At 46.2% G+C, this 17417-nt stretch overlaps 1 protein-coding gene across 2 annotated transcripts in view; it reads left to right on the top strand.

The window, feature by feature from the left end:
- St3gal2 (ST3 beta-galactoside alpha-2,3-sialyltransferase 2) overlaps positions 1-17417 on the top strand; it is a 71801-nt gene that overhangs the window by 35340 nt on the left and 19044 nt on the right. For both annotated transcript variants that reach the window (XM_045159161.1, XM_004659571.3), the window contains one exon: positions 13811-15158. In XM_045159161.1, the coding sequence (XP_045015096.1) occupies positions 14823-15158 (336 nt within the window). In that variant the 5' untranslated portion in view covers positions 13811-14822. Of the gene's footprint in view, positions 1-13810; positions 15159-17417 lie in introns of those variants that run through there.

Genomic DNA, 17417 nt, shown 5'->3' with positions numbered 1-17417 from the left:
CCTTTTTCAGTTCTTTAACCTAATTTGGACCATCTTATATCAATTCCTGATTAGACAAACAATGAAGGGGAACAAGCTGGCTATGATTGGTTTTGACCAGTTGTCTCTCATCTCCTGGGACAAGGTCCTTAGCTGCTTGAACAAGTCAGGATTCATTTGGCAGGAAAAGAAGAGAGTAATTGCTGGTAGGCAACCAATAATGTCTGCCGCAGATGGCAAAGCACATAGCAAAAAGTCCAGCATCTAATTTGGTCTTTTAATTAAGAAAAAAAAAAAGAGAATGTTAAAATGGTCAGTTGTATCATCAAAGAAGAATAAGATAGAATAAAATAGAAAATTTCATGTTAAATCACAGACTGTCTTTTTCAAGAAAATGACACTAGGGCAGGAGAGATGGCTTAGCGGTTCTCTCTCTCTTTCTCTCTCTCAAATAAGTAAATACATTTAAAAAATTTTAGAAAGTACCATGAAAGCCAAAGCTAAAAAGTAAGACTGTCTCTAAAAGTACATATATGGCATGGTGTGGTGATACAAGGAGGCTGAGCAAAAGAATAGTGAGTTTGATACTTATGTGGCAGGGACCATACTGTGATCAAGAATGGTGAGTCTGGGCTAGGCATGGTGGCGCGCGCCTTTAATCCCAGCACTCGGAAGGCAAAGGTAGGAGGATCACCGTGAATTTGAGGCCACCCTGAGACTACATAGTGAACTCCAGGTCAGCTTGAGCTAGAGTGAGAGTGAGATCCTACCTCAAAAAAAGAGAATGGTGAGTTTGGAGCCGGGTGTGGTGGCACACACCTTTAATCCCAGCACTCAGGAGACAGAGGGAGGAGGATCACTGTGAGTTCAAGGTCAGTGTGGGCTACCTTACCTCAAAAAAAAAAAAAAAAAAAAATTCCGGGGCTGGAGAGATGGCTTAGCAGTTAAGACACTTGACTGTGAAGCCTAAGGACCCACGTTCGACCCTCCGGGTCCCACATAAGCCAGACAGACGCCCAAAGTGACATGAGTGCAAGGTCGCACGTGCGCACAAGGTGGCACAGGCGTCTGGAGATCAATTGCAGTGGCTGTAGGCCCTGGTGCACCAGTTCTCTCTCGCTCGCTCTTGCTCTCGCTCTCATTAAAAAAAAGTGGGGGCTGGAGAGATGCTTTAGCTGTCAAGGCATTTGCCTGCAAAGCCAAAAGACCCAGGTTCGATTCCCCAGGACCCATGTAAGCCAGATGCACAAGAGGGTGTATGCATCGGGAATTCATTTGCAGTGGCTGGAGGCCCTGGTGTACCCATTCTCTCTTTTTTTTCTTCTCTCTGTCCCTATTCCTTTATCTCTCGCAAATAAATTTAAAAAAAATTTTAAAAATCTGAATTTCAAAGGAGAAAGTGTGAGGGGGAGGGAATTAACATGGGTTTTTTTTATAATCATGGAAAATGCTAATAAAAATTTTTTAAAAATAAGACAAGAGACATATAAAAAAGATATAAACAAACAAACAAAAAAAAAATCTGTCACAACCCTCAGATGAGATGAAAAAGCTAAATAAGAAGAGGTCTGGTGAGCAGGAAACAGACTGCACAAGCAGCCACATTACACTGTCTTCTCCCACTATTGAAACCAGTCTTATTCTTTGTCCCATCTTTCCTCCCTCCCCTCAACTCTTCCTATCTGGCTTGTCTCCTGAGCTGTTGAAATAACTTTGTTATTCTAGACTTTTCCTTCCTGCCACATTATAGGTATATATAGCAAATTATGGCTTGCCTCCCCACCAAACTGCTTTGGGGCTCCCTCCTGAGGGTCAAGCCTGGGACATAGCAGGTAGGTGATCTCAAGGAACAGTACTTCCCAGTTCATTCTCAGGGACCATGTTCCTCCCCTAAGAGGCTGCTTATTTATTTGGTGTATGTGTGTGTGAGGGCAGAGGAGAGGGAGTTTAGAGAGGGAGGGAGAAAGGACATGCACCTTCCACCTCATTTGAGGCAGAGTCTTTTGTTCCTCACTCTTTGTGAGCTTCAGTGAAATCCTCTTGTTTCCACCTCCCTTCTTGCCTAAATGCAGAATCACAGAAGCCTGCTGCAGCTTTGAGCATCTTCATGGGGTCTGGGACTCCAAACTCAGATAATCAGAGTTGCAGGGCAAGTGCTTTATCCATTGAGCCATCTCCTCAGCCAGTGTTTGTTTTGAAGCCCAGGCTGGCTTCAAAATACTGAATACTGGGGTCACAGATGTTTCCCCATACTCAGCTAGAAGCCATTTCTTTAGTATTATGACCTTGTTCTCTTGCAGTGCAGACTGATGGTTTGTTTCTTGAGGGTTTAACTGAAGGCTAGCCAGAGTTCTGTCTTAGGTTTGAGGTGATGTTAGCTTTTGCCTTCTGTTTTCCTGGTAACTCTGGGCAGAACCAGATGTACCAGAGCTGAGTCCAGACTGAATATGAAGTCAAGACAGGATGTCTTGCAGGAGGCAGGGCTGGGGAGGAGGAGAGGCTGCTTGAGGGGTTGTAATGAGGAGAATGGATGGGGCTTGAGTCACAGGCTAGCTAGGGGCAGTCTTTGCCAGAGGCTAGTGCCAGGATGTAGCAATGTAGCTGACTTCAGTGGGCCAAGCAACAAGGTCTCAGACATGTCAATTGAGTTTTATGTAAGGGATGCAATAGTCTCTTCCTCAACACAATGACTGAGCCCCCAGGGCATCTTTTGTCAGGATTAACACTGGCCTCATCCAGAAGACAAGAGCTTGCCCCTGTGGGGGATTGGCAGGGATTTAGGGAACAGAGAGCTTCTTGGTGGTGTACTCTGGTTGGTAGGAAAAGCCTGTTTGGAAGGTTTGTGGAAGAGGCACTCCTTGGAGTCTTCGTGTCTGCCTGACTAACCTTGTTCAGCTAGTTCTGGGTCTCTTGACCAGGAATGTGGAGTAGTAAATGAGAGGCTATCCCCAGATTATGCCTGGAGGCGCATAAAGCAATGTTTGTGGTTTGGTGCTTTTGGGACACACCTCAGGCTGTGTAAGTGTGTGGAAAGAGATGATTTCCCAGTCTTTGGGTTCGGCTTTTTCCTTCCCCGCCCCACCCCAGAATCAATCCCATCCTCAGTGCTTCATGTTGGCATTTCTCTCCTGCGCCTCTGCCAGGAAGGTCGTGTTGCGCTGCGCTACCTGTGCTTGGTGAGGTTAATTAGTCTCCTGGGATCTGACCGAGAAAGGCTCTGGTGCCACCACAACCTCCACAGCAGTGCTGGCTCCTCTCCCTGCTCAGCACTCTTTTCTCCCTCCACCAATTGTTTCTGTTTTCCCCTCATTTTTTCCATACCTGTGCTGGTAAGGATCTCTCTTGGGCTCCTGTTTTTCGTTTGTTTGTTTGTTTTGTTTTGTTGAGGTGGGGTCTAGGCTGACCTGGAATTCACTAGACTAGAGCAAGAATTCACAGCTTTGGAAAAGCCAACCATGGTAGTTCACACTTGTAATCTCAGCACTTAGGAAGCTGAGACAGGAGGATTGCCTCAAATTTGAGGCCAGCCTGGGTAATGAGAGAGATCCTTCCTTAAAACACCACCAACAAAATCAGGGGCTGGCTGGGTGTGGTGGTACATGCCTTTAATCCCAGCACTTGGGAGGCAGAGGTAGGAGAATCACCATGAGTTCAAGGCTACCCTGAGACTACATAGTAAATTCCAGGTCAGCCTAGGCTAGAGTGAGACCCTACTCAAAAAACAAAACAAAAAAAATTAGGGGTGGAGAGAGAGCTCAGTGGCTAAAGGCACTTGCTTGCAAAGCTTGACAGCCCAGGTTCAATTCCCCAGGGCCCATGTAAAGCCAAATGCATGAAGTAGCGCATGTGTCTGGAGTTTATCTGCAGTGGCAGGAAGCCCTAGCATACCCATATTCTTTCTCTCTCTCTTGCAAATAATTTTTTTTTTCCAAGTTGGGTGTGATGGTGCACATCTTTAATCCCAGCACTCAGGAGACTGAGAGAGGAGGCTTGATGTGAGTTTGAGGGCAGCCTGAGCTACATAGTGAATTCCAGGTCAGCCTAGAGTGAGACCCTACTTTGAAAAAAAACAAAAAAACTAAATAAGACCCTGTAGCAAAAACAGAAACAGTCAGAGGCTATAAATCACCTATGTACATGTCTTTATGTGGACATATGCTCTTAATTCTCATGGAAGCAATTCCTACAAATGGAATTGTTGAGTCATGTGCTAGTTTTGTTCACCCTTTTGAGGAACTGCCAGAGTGCTTTCCAAAGCCACTATGCATATCAGCATTCCCACCAGCAATATATAAGGGTTACAGTTTCTCTACATCATCACTAACATTTGTTATTATTTGTCTTTATTATTATTATTTTGGTTTTTTTTTTTTTTTTGTCTTTCTTATTGTAGCCATCCTTGGAGGTAGGATGTGGTATTTGATTGAATTTTTTCTTTTAGAGCAACCCCAACTGCCTTTTTTCTTTTTTCTTTTTTCTTTTTTCTTTTTTTTTGTTTTTCGAGTTAGGGTCTCACTCTGGCTCAGGCTGACCTGGAATTCACTATGTAGTCTCAGGGTGGCCTCAAACTCTCAGCGATCCTCCTACCTCTGCCTCCCAAGTGCTGGGATTAAAGGCGTGTGCCACCACGCCTGGCTCCTTTTTTCTTTTTTAATGCAAGAGAAAGAATTGGTGCACCAGGGCCTTCAGCCCCTGCAATCAAACTCCAAACCCCTTGTGCACATGTGCGACCTGATTGTAAGACTTTTTTTTTTTTTTGAGATAGGGTCTCACTCTAGCTCAGGCTGACCTGGAATTCACTATGTAGTCTCAGGGTGGCCTCAAATAGGAATCTCTTGGATTTTGTGCTGCTTCCTGGATTTTCCATATAGTTTTGTTATTTATCTATAGAGGTCAAATAATTTCTTGCTTTAGCATATCTTTGAACTTTTCATGGATTCAAGCTGTGGTTAGTCATCTCTGACATTTATTTTCACAACATAATGTGTGTGTGTTGTCATATTCCATCCCTGTTAATATCTGAAACTAGAGTTCATTCAGTTTCTACCATATGGCACGAATGAACCACAGTTTATCCCTTCTGTTTTAGTGCTGTCAAGAACAAGTGTGATGGCACATGCCTGAGTCCCAGCACTTAGGAGGCTGAAGCAGCAGGAGTGTCTTAATTCAAGGGCAGCAAAAGAAGTGTGTGTGTATGCACGCGTGCATGTGTGGAAGTCAGGACAACTTTGGGTGTCAGGGCCCACCTTTCACCTTGTTTGAGTCAGTCTTTTATGGGTCACCACTGTGTTCACCAGTCTAGCTGATCCATGAGCTTCCAGAAAATTCTCCTATCTCCATGTCCCTCTTGAAGTAGGCATGCTGGGATTATAAATACCTGCTACAGCACCACAGCATCTGGTTTCTAAGGATACAAACTCAGTACTCATACTTGCAGAGCAATCCCTTTATCCACAGAGTCATTTTCCCAGATCAAGAGAGAGATTGAGATTGATTGATTGATTGATTGATTGATTGATTCACAAGCAGAGAGAAAGAATGAATGAGAATGAGTGGACATGTTAGGGCCCCTAGCCACTGCAAAGGAACTCCAGATGCATGTGCCTCTTTGTACAGCTGGGTTATATGAGTACTGGGGAATTGAACCTGGGTTGTTAGGCTTTGCAGACAAGTACCTTAATAGCTGAGTCATCTCTCCAGCCCAAGAATATTCTTATACATGTCTGCTGGTGTACATGTTCTCATATACCTGGTTAGTATATGTAATAGAGAAACATGTACCAACAAGAATGCATAAAACTTAAAAGGCTTGAAAATGTCAAGGACATGTAATTCTCAAATATTATTCATGAGAAGCCAAAACACCAGAAACTTTGGAAAACTCATGATAATTTCTAGTAAAGTTAAACATACTCCTGACCCCATGACCCAGAAATCCATTCCAGGATATATACCCAAGAATAATGAGGTGGTATGTCCATGAAAAAGATCCATAGAAGTTTGTGGCATGGTGGCCCAGGCCTGTAATCCCAGCATTCAAGAGATAGAGGTAAGAAGGGTAGTGGCCAGCATGGCCTACATAGTGAGTTCCCAGCCAGCAAGACTTTCTGACAGCAAACAATAAAAACCTTAGGACAACTGGGGATCTTTTTAGTTTCCCATTCTGCTTGTTTCTGTGAGAAACATCTTTTAAAACCCATGGGGGTAGATGTTTGCCCATTTTAGGTTATGTCAAATTATCTTTGGAAATATTGAACAAATTTCCATTCCTATACTCCACATTCTCTTCCCAAGTGTTGGCACTGTTAGTTATTTTTTTTAAGCAATTTGCTGTAAGGATCCATTTTAAAGTAGAAATCAGGTCATGACACATTCTCTCTCAAATCCCATCAAATCTTTAATATATCCTAATCAGGTCTCCCAGGTTCTTTCTGACATTCACACATGCTGATCTTAGAGCCATGACTTTCTTGTTTGTCTACAGTGCTGAACATTGGAACCAACGCCTCACATAGGATAGGCAAGCCTTTTACCACTTCAGTACACCCTGCGTGCAGTTTTATACTCTTTTACTAGGCCAGCCTGGTTTTCTCCTGAGGCTCTTGCTCTCCTTGTTCCCTCTCAGTTCTGTAGCACTTGGTAATCACTTAAGTCTTTGTATTTGTATTAGATTATAAGCTCCACGTGGACTAGACTGGGTAAGTCCTATTCCATGCTGTATCCTTTGGCTCGAGTTTGCCCCTGTGTATATATGGAAGGATTCCAGGTGTAAGCCACCATACCTGCCTGCTTTTTTCTTCCTGAGCCTGGGTCCACTTATGTAAGGAGGCCAGGCTGACCTGGAACTTAGTAGGTAGATCAAGGAACTTGGAACTCCTGATCCTCCTGCCTCTGCCTCCAAAAGGCTGGGATTATAGTCCTGGGCCATCTCACCCAAACCCTCGCTCCTTACATTTATATCAGGATGTGCCCAGACTTATCTTGAAAGATGAAACCTCAGTGAAGGGGAGAGATCCAGGTTCCCTGACAGACAGGAGGAGTTCACAGTACAATTGAGACAAAGAAGAGGCAGTACCAGATGACCTCTGGAGTGTTTAATGTCTAGAAGCCTCTGGTGCTTTTGGCTCCTCCCTGTGCTCCCATTTACATTGAACACAAGTTGAGCAGCTTAAGTTCCCAGTAACAGTCTGGACATGGGGTTCTAATGTAAGTGCTCTGTCAGTGTCCACTCTGTTCTTCCCAAACATGTTGCTGAGCTAGAGATTTTCCTCTCCCAAGCAAGGCAGTTCACTTACCTCAGATGCCCCTGTATTGATCTGGAGTCCCAAGGAGTCAGTGACATCCCTGGCTGTTTCCTTTGGAAACCTCCTGTGGTGGTTTGATTCAGGTGTCTCCCATAAACTTAGGTGTTCTGAATGCTAGGTTCCCAGCTGATGGAAATTTGGGAATTAATGCCTCCTGGAGGGAGTGTATTGTTGGGGGTGGGCTTATGGGCTTTATAGCCAGTTTCCCCATGCCAGTGTTTGGCACACCCTCCTGTTGCTGTGGTCCATCTTATGTTGGCCAGGGGGTGATGTCCACCCTCTGCTCATGCCATTGTTTTTCCCTGCCATCGTGGAGCTTCCCCTCGAGCCTGTAAGCCAAATAAACCTCTTTTTCCCAGAAGCTGCTCTTGGTTGGGTGATTTCTACCAGCAATGTGAACTGGACTGCAACACCTCCCATGTCAGCTTTTGTTTTGTTTTGTTTTTGTTTTTCGAGGTAGGGTCTCACTCTGGCTCAGGCTGACCTGGAATTCACTATGTAGTCTCAGGGTGGCCTCAGCTTTTTTTAAATTTTTTTTTGACAGACAAAGAAGGAGAGAGAAAGAGAGAGAGAATGGGCACACCAGGGCCTCCAGCTACTGCAACAACTCCAGACGCATGTGCCCCCTTGTGCATCTGGCTTACGTGGGTCCTGGGGAATCCAACATGGGTCCTTTAACTTTGCAGGCAAACACCTTAACCGCTAAGCCATCCCTCCAGCACCCATGTCAGCTTTTGCCCAACCCCCACCTCCAGTGTCACAGCGGGGTTGTCTATTGAGAAACCAGGACTCCCCAGCTGAAGTCTTTGCCCAGCCTGCAAAGTCACTGCCTCCTAGGGCTGGCTACCCGTTCCATGCATGGCTGTCTTCAGATCACAAGAAACTGGGAGCAGGACCCTGCAGAACCAAATTATTTTCCGTAGGTGTTGGGTGTGGAAGTAGACAAAGGGCAACCTGGAAGAGACAATTCCCAGGCTTCCTATTTACATATGTTCAACCAAAGACTACTTTTCTAGACTGTGGTCTGCTAAATGGGCACACTGGAAAACTTGCAGAAGTACAGTTGAGCTGGTGCTGCTCTGGGGATCGTGGCAGATTTGAGCCAGGAGCCCTGGGTGAGACATGTGGGTGAAGCTTCATTCTTTCTCTTTTGATGTAGGGTCTCACTCTAGTCCGAGCTGATCTGGGATTCACTATGAGGTCTCAGGATGGTCTAGAATGCATAGCAATCCTCCTACCCCTGTCTGTCAAGTGCTGGGATTAAAGGCATGTGCCACCACACCTGGCTTTTGTTCTTTTATATATGTGTGTATGGGTGCATGTGTATGTGTGGAGACCAGAGGTTCATGTCCAATCTCTTCCTCAGTCACCTTATTTTGTAGATAGAATCCCACTGGACCCAGAGCTCACCTAGTTGGCTAGATAAGCTAGTCAGCAGGCCCCAGGGATCCTCCTGTCTGCACCTCCTCAACGCTGAGATTATGGACGATGCTGCCTACCTCACCTAGCATGTTATGTAGGTGCTCAGGATCCAGATTTGGTCTTCATGCTTGCATGTTAAGCACTTTACTGAACCATCTCCCTAGCCTGTGTTTTGTTTGTTTGTTTGTTGTGTTTTTGTTTTTCTCAAGGTAGGGTGTCACTGCAGCCCAGGCTGACCTGGAATTCACTATGTGGGTCTCAGGGTAGCGTCAGACTCACAGCGATCCTCCTACCTCTGCCTCCCAAGTGCTGGGATTAAAGGCATGTGCCACCATGTCTGGCTTCAGTCTCTGTTTTTCTGTGTGTGTTTGTTTGTTAATTGTTTTTGTTTTTTTTTGTTTTGTTTTGTTTTTCAAGGTAGGGTCTTGCTCTAGCCCAGACTGACCTGGAATTCACTATATAGTCTCACGGTAGCCTTGAACTCATAGTGATCCTCCTGCCTCCCAATTGCTGGGATTATACCACACCTGGCTTTGTTTTTTGTTTTGTTTGTGAGACAAGGTTGCATGTTAAAAAAAAAAAAAAAAAAAAGACAACTTTCTTTGTATCAGGGCCTGGCATTAAACACCTTGTCGTCCTGCTGCCATCTCCCAAGTGCTGGGATCTCAAACATACAGCAGCACACCTTGCTTTGAGCTTCAATCTTGACCCCAATAAGCCATCCTCTGTGGCTTTCCCTCCTGTGCACCCTGAGCCCCGTGTAACTCCAGCTGCTCACAGGCTTCTTTCAGTGCTCTGGCTCATTTCAGGCTTGGAAGATACACATGGCCTCAGAGCCACTCAGGAACTCATGTCTGAAGCAGGTCCTTTTTCACTTCTGTGACCATCATTTTCCCAGTCTAAAATAATGCCTTCCCTATTGCAGGGTACTCATCCATTCCCTGATGGCTTTGGGGGTTTGGTTTAAAAATTTGAGCCACCACAAATGGAGGAAGAAGTTTCTTAAAATTAATTTTGACAACTTCATTCATGTGTATAATTATATTTTGATCATATTTATCCCCCATTACTCTCTTTTGTTCCCTTTCCATTCCTGCTAACTTCCCAAATAGTCTTTCTTCTACTTTCTTGGTTTTGTTTTGTTCTGTGGCCCAGTAAGGTTAATTAGGGTTGCTTTTTTGAGCATGGGTAGGGGATTGTTTACCAGAGCATGAGTAACTTACCATTGGCTACAACACTTGCTGCAGTCAACTTCACGTTGTTGGCAGAAAACACCTGACCAAGAGCCGTTTGTAGGAGGAAAGGGCTTATTTTGTCCTACAGACTTGAAGAGAAGCTCCATGATGACCGAGGAAAGCAATGGCATGAGCAGAGGGTGGACATCACCTCCTGCCAACGTTAGATGGACAACAGCAACAGGAGAGTGTGGCAGGCACTGGCAAGGGGAAGCTGGCTGTAACACCCATAAGCCCGCCCCCAACAATACATCACCTCCAGGAGGCTCCAATTTTCAGATTGCTACCAGCTGGGGACCTAGCATTTAGAGCACATAAATTTATGGGGGAACGTCTGAATCAAACCACCACACCACTGAATAAAATGTCTCCCCTAACCATAATTTACTGCCAATAGATCCTCAGAGGAGCCTTCCTCTCCTCAACTCGCCCCCCCCCCAGGCCCGCCATCCATTTTGAGATGAGTGTCATATAGCTAGCCTGGAATTACATATGTAGCATCTTTGAACTTGAACTCCTGATCCTCTCACGTCTGCTTCTCAGCTGCTGGGATCACAGATGTGTACAACTATACCTGGCTGAAATTGTTTTGTTTTGTTTTGTTTTCCCCCAAGGTAGGGTCTCGCTTAAACCAGGATGACATGGAATTCACTCTGTAGTCTCAGGCTGGCCTCAAACTCACCATGATCCTTCTACCTTGGCCTTCCAATATGTTTATTTTATTTTTATTGATTTATTATAGAGGGAGAGAGAGAATGGGTGTGCCAGGGCTTCCAGCACTGTAAACAAATGCCACATGCAGGCACCACCACGTGCATCTGGCTTACATGGGACCTGGGTCCTTAGGCTTTGCAGGCATGCGCCTTAACTGCTAAGCCATCTCTCCAGCCCAGCCTCCCGGTATTTTATTATTGATTAATTTTATTGCAAGCATAGAAAGAATGGGGCTGGAGAGATGGCTTAGCGGTTAAGCGCTTGCCTGTAAAGCCTAAGGACCCCGGTTCGAGGCTCGGTTCCCCAGGTCCCACGCTAGCCAGATGCAGAAGGGGCGCACGCATCTGGAGTTCGTTTGCAGAGGCTGGAAGCCCTGGCGCGCCCATTCTCTCTCTCTCCCTCTATCTGTCTTTCTCTCTGTGTCTGTCGCTCTCAAATAAATAAATAAAAATTAAAAAAAATTATTTAAAAAAAAATTAAAAAAAAAGAAAGAATGGGTACACCAGGTTCTCTAGCTACTGCAAATGAACTCCAGATACATGTGCCACTTTGTGCATCAGTTGTGGGTACTGGGGAATCAAACCTGGATCATTAGTCTTTGTAGGCAAGCACCCTAACTGCTGAGCCATCTCTCTAGCCATTTTTTTTTAATGTTTTTATTAGCATTTTCCATGATTATTAAAAAAATCCCATGGTAATTCCCTCCCTCCCCACCCCCCACGCTTTCCGCTTTGAAATTCCATTCTCCATCATATTACCTCCCCATCACAATCATTGTATTTACATATATACAATATCAACCTATTAAGTACCCTCCTCCCTTCCTTTCTCTTCCCTTTATGTCTCCTTTTTAACTTACTAGTCTCTGCTACTAAGTATATGCCATTTTTTTTTTTTTTTTTGAGATAGGGGTCTAATGTAGCTCAGGCTGGCCCTGAATTGCCTATGTAGCTGAGGATGGCCTTAAACTTCTGGTCATCTTGTCTTTACCTCTTGAGTGCTGAGATTATAGGTATGCACATACCTAACATGTTTTTTTTGTTTTGTTTTTGTTTTTTTGTGGTAGATTTTCACTCTTGTCCAGGCTGATCTGGAATTCATTCTGTAGTCTCAGGGTGGCCTTGAACTCATAGTTCTCTGCCTCCCTGAGTTCTGGGATTAAAGGCTTGCACTACCACCCCTTGCCTTTTTTGTTGTTTGTTTGTTTGTTTTTCAAGATAGGGTTTCACTGCAGCCCAGGCTGATCTAGAATTCACTCTTTTTTCTCAGGGTAGCCTAGAACTCATAGTGATCCTTCTGCTTCAGCCTCCCTGAGTGCTGGGATTAAAGGTGTTCACCACTATGCCCAGCTGCACATACCTAATTTTATATGTGGTGCTGAGGATCATACTAGCAAGCACTATTCCCCAGCCTTGCCAAAATTTTGGATTTTTTTTTCTTTTTTTGAAGTAGTGTCTCACTGTAGCCCAGGCTGACCTGGAATCTACTCTGTAGTCTCAGGCTGGCCTCAAACTCATGGTGATCCTCCTACCTCAGCCTCCTGAATGCTGGTATTAAAAGTGTGCACCACCACGCCCAGCTGAATCTTTATTTATTTATAAATTTTGGTTTTTCAAGGTAGGGTCTCACTCTAGCTCATGCTGACCTGGAATTTAAGTCTCAGAATGGCCTCGAATTCACAGCACTGTTTCTACCTCTGCCTCCTGAGTGCTAGGATTAAAGGCATGCACCACCATGTCTGGCTATTTATTTGCAAGCAGAGAGAGACACAGAAGGAGAGAGGAGAGAGAATTGGCTCACAGGGCCTCTAGCCACTGCAAATGAGCTCCAGACATATGCACCACTTTGAGTACCTGGCTTTACAGAGGTACTGGGGAATTGAACTTAGGTCATTAGGTTTTATAGGCAAGCACCTTAACCACTGTGCCATCTCTTCAGCCCTGAATCTTTTTTTGTAATGTATATTTTGTTGTTGTTATTTATTTATTTGAGAGAGAGTGTGGACATGTTAGTACCTCTTGCCACTGCAAATGAACTCCAGATGCATATACTACTTTGTGTATCTGGCATTATATGGGGAGTCAACCTAGGCCTTATGTTTTTAATCATTGAGGCATCTCTCCAGCCCAATTTTGAATCTTTATCTATGGATCGTAAGACTTTGCAGATGCCACCAGCAGCCAGAAGAATATGGAAGGTGGACCTGGAGCTTTCAATAAAAAGGGAAAGGGACCACCATGAGTTCGAGGCCATCCTGAGACTACATAGTAAATTCCAGGTTAGCCTGGACTAGAGTGAGGCCCTACCTCAAAAACCAAAAAGAAGAAGAAGGGAAAGGGAGCAGCATTGCAACACTCAGGGCTAGGTCAGCACTGGAGCTGGCTGGAACTGAGGTGTAGTTTAAAAGATTCCCATAGCATGGATTCAGACTCCTTTCCCTCAGGCCAATATTCAAACTACAGTGGCTTCAGGCCTTCAGCACTACCATGGATCCTGTGGTTCATTTCACCCCTAATACACAGATGAAGGCGTCTGCTCAGATGTCTTGAGCCTAGGAACCCTATCTGCACCCCCTTCCCTGCCAGTCATATTTTCCCCTATATCAGAGCAGGAATGATTCATGGTTCACGGAGCCTGAGAGCAGAGGAGCAAGTTCCAGGACCAGCCCACCTTCTTGTGGGCGGGCTTCCCATAGGCACTGAAAGTCATCTTACAGCACTATGTGGGGGTATTATTATTCACAGACTTTGGGATCTTCTCTGAGTTTATTTCTGTTAAGTTTTACCTGAAAGTAACTACATGAAGCTGGCCGAGGGGCTTTCTAAAATGAATCCTTTAAGCCAGTGGCCATTGAACTCTGGGGAAATCAATTTATGCCTTGTTTACTTTCTGGCTAATAAGTGAAGGTGCTGTGCTAATCCAGTCCTCTGAGGCCCAGGAGTTATGCAAAGTGATGGTATCTCTGGATAGTTGGAGGGGAGAGCCCTTTCTTTTGTCCACCCTTTGATTAAATGGAGTCTCGTCTACTGTTAGCTTTGTCTCCTCTGGGACCAAGAGTGGGGCTAGAGAAGAGCGCGCGCGCACGCGCATGCATGCGTGTACACGCATATATTTGTGCTATTCATCTGCACATTGTTTTTCCTTCTGCGATTTCAGGGTCATACTGCGGCAGCCTGGCGCCTGACAAGTGAGGAGGAACCTGCCAGGGGATTACGCTAGCACGAGCTAACGAACTGCAGGACAGCCTGGCCTCAGGGGAGCTGGCATGGGCACAACAGCCGCCCAGCGCTGGCTGGCAGCCCCAGGAAGGAGTCCTGGGCCCTGGTGAGGAGCTCCACACAAGCTCTGCTGACCCACATGCCTTGGATACAACACCTTGTTGAACAGCCATTCTTCACAGCCCTCTAAGATCCCACAGCAGGAGAAGGTGCTTTGTGACCCCTGTGCAACCCCAGCTGGGGCCGTGACCACCAGGAGAAAAAGACCAGCGTCTGGATGGGAAGCAGTGGGCTGGAAGCTAATGCAAAGAAGGTCTTGTTTCTTGCAGCAGTTTCCTGCCACCTGTGGAGCTTCACGATTTTCTTCTTTCTGGCCCGGAGCTGAGCTCTTCTCAGCTGGCTGACGGGTTGAGCCAGGAGGGTCAGTCAGGGTGGGAAGGACTCCTTAATGGAGTGCAGGTCTCTGGAAGCCAATGTGCTCTCTGCAGTGATCAGAGTTCCAGGGCTTCCCTGCTACAGGGGACCAGGGGCTGCCTCAGTGTCTGCTCATGAGCCACAAGGACCTCGACTGTTCCAGACTGGACCTTTACAAGCCGCCCAAAAGGGGAGACCTCGGTGCTGGCAACCTGCAATTACAAGGGACTAGAGGGACTAGAGACCTTCCCCTTGTCAGGGTGGCAGAAGAGGCAGAGCCTTTGTGGCCCAGCTAGTAGCCAAGAGGCCTGATGAAGCCCTAAGCCGGGGCTCAAGTGGCTCAGGGACAGGGAGTACTCCTGCCCAGTGTGCTTTCTCCTTTCATTGAGAGGAGGGCGTGGTGAGGGTCCCCTGCCACAGCACGTTCCCTTATGCCCTTTGCACGTGCTGTCAAGACAAGTAGTCTGCACTGTGGCCAGCCCCACTGTGGGCTGGGAAAGGAGTGGCCACGGTGACAACTGCGGACCGCCAGCACGATGAAGTGCTCTCTGCGGGTGTGGTTCCTGTCTGTGGCCTTTCTGCTGGTGTTCATCATGTCCCTGCTCTTCACCTACTCACATCACAGCACATCCACCTTGCCCTACCTGGACTCAGGGGCCCTCGGTGGAACGCATCGGGTGAAGCTAGTGCCTGGCTATGCTGGCCTTCAGCGCCTTGGCAAGGAGGGGCTTTCAGGGAAGAACTGTGCCTGCCAGCGCTGCATGGGTGATGGCACCTCTGACTGGTTCGACAGCCACTTTGACAGCAATATCTCTCCTGTCTGGACCCGAGAGAACATGGATCTCCCTCCAGATGTCCAGAGGTGGTGGATGGTGAGAGCTGTGCACCCTTTTCTAGTGTTCAGTCCCCTTGCTCCTATTTTGAAGACACTCTTAGTGTTCCCTTTTGGATTTGGGCTATCTCCTGGCTTCTAGTGCCCTGATGAAGTAGGAGGTCATATACCAAAATCACAGATTGCTTACAGGCAGAGTGAGCTGTGACCTCTGGAGAGAGAACTACTTGTGGTGCTTGTAGGAACCCATCATAAACCAGATATGGCTATTGGCTCAGGCAGCACAGCCAGTGGAGTAGCCCAAGTGGGAAGTTGAGGATGTGTGGGCCATGCACTAGGGAGAGGGCTGCTCCTGCTCCTCAGCCACAGCAAGTGCTGTCCTGCTGGGACGTGATTCACTCGACTACCTTCTCTGACCTATCGAGACCCCAGAAATCCAGAGTTTTAAAACAATTTTTTCAAGGTAGGGCTTCACTATAGCTGACACTAACCTGGAATTCACTATGTAGTCTCAGGGTGGCCTTGACCTCACAGAAATCCTCCTACTTCTGCCTCCCAAGTGCTGGGATTAAAGGCATGCACCACCACACCTGGCCTACTGAAATCCAGATTTTTAAACAGAATATCTTAATTGGTAAAAGTTGATCCAAAGTAATTATAAACACCTTAAGAGTCACTCTTAGTTCTTTACAATTGCTAGAAAAGACTGTTGGATTGGAATAAGAAGGAATTATATGGGCTGGAGTGATGGCTCAGTGGTTAAGGTTCTTGCCTGTACGCCTAATAACCTGAGTCCGATTCTCCAGTATCCATGTAAAGCCAGATGCACAAAATGGTACATACATCTGGAGGCCCTGGCACACTCGTTTTCATTTGCTCGTTCTCGGTTCCTCTCTCTACTTTTAAATAAATATTTTTTTGAAAAAGAAGGCTGGGCATGGTGGCTCACGCCTGTAATCCCAGCAAAGAAAAGAAAAAAGAAAGAAAGCATTGTAAACTACCCTCAGAGACTGAGAGGTGAAGTGGTGAAATATGGGGCCTTTGGCAGGTCCACCCTCAGTTTTTTGGGCCCCAGAACTTTTCTGCTTCACTTAATGTTTCCTCCCTGCCCCCATCATCCCTGGAGCATCAGTCCCCAAGCTCCACGGGGCCATCTGGTTGCCACCTGAGCCAAGGATGGAGTCATTAAGCTACCTGCATTCCCTGCTGGAGACTTCAGAAGGTTGCTTCTGGTCCCTGTTTCTCCAGCCAGCACATGAGAAAAGCATGACTCTCCTGAGCCTGTTTGCTTGGCCCAGACTGGGGTCTACCATAGCTGGGGTCCCTAGGAGCCCCATAACCCCTTCACTTGACATCCTGGAAAGGTCCTGCCTGTTGCTTACAGTTGCAGCCTTTCTTTCATAGAGAAAAGCAAGGTCCACAGAGTGTCAAGGGTGTGCCCACTGCCACAGTCTCCGTGATGGCCTTATAGAGCCATATCAGGACTCTGGGCAGGGGTGACTTCCTAGGGCATATTACAGGTCTCTTGATGACACAGATGGAACTTAGGCTGGTTTACACTTTGTTTCTCACCTCACAGTTTCTTGTTCCCCACAACCATCCCTTTTTGTCACAGAGTTGAGAATTTTTGTCTCAGAGCCAGGTGTCTGTTTCTCTTAGCAGCTCCTGCTTGTTCGGTAACCTATGAGATTACAGCTCAGTCCACCACATATTTTTGTAACCTTTTTTTTTTGTTGTTTTTGTTTTGTTTTTCAAGGTAGGGTCCCACTCTAGCTCAGGCTGAACTGGAACTCACTATGTAGTCTCAGAGTGGCTTCAAACTCACAGTGATCCTCCTACCTTTGCCTCCTGAGTGCTGGGATTAAAGGCATGCCTGGCTTAACTTTTTTTTTTTTTTAATAAGAGACAGAGAGAATTGGCACACCAGGGCCTCTAGCCACTGCAATCAAACTTCCAGATGTATGCGCCATCTTGTGTGCATGTGCGACCTTGTGGATTTCTGTAACCTTGTACCTGTAGAGTCAAACATAGGTCCTTAGGCTTTGCAGGCAAGTGCCATAATTGCTAAGCCATCTCCCTAGCCCAACCACAGTTTTTTAAAATATTTATTTTGTTGGATGTGGTGGCGCACGCCTTTAATCCTAGCACTCGGGAGGCAGAGGTAGGAGGATTGCCGTGAGTTCGAGGCCACCCTGAGATGACAGAGTTAATTCCAGGTCAGCCTGAGCTAGATTGAGACCCTACCTCAAAAAACCAAAATAAAATAAAATATTTATTTTTTTAGTTGAAAGTGTAGAGA

Source organism: Jaculus jaculus, chromosome 1 (genome assembly GCF_020740685.1).
Source record: "Jaculus jaculus isolate mJacJac1 chromosome 1, mJacJac1.mat.Y.cur, whole genome shotgun sequence".
Taxonomy (NCBI): Eukaryota; Metazoa; Chordata; class Mammalia; order Rodentia; family Dipodidae; genus Jaculus; species Jaculus jaculus.
The sequence above is the reverse complement of the archived record's forward strand: the minus strand, read 5'-3'. Positions and strand labels throughout refer to the sequence as shown.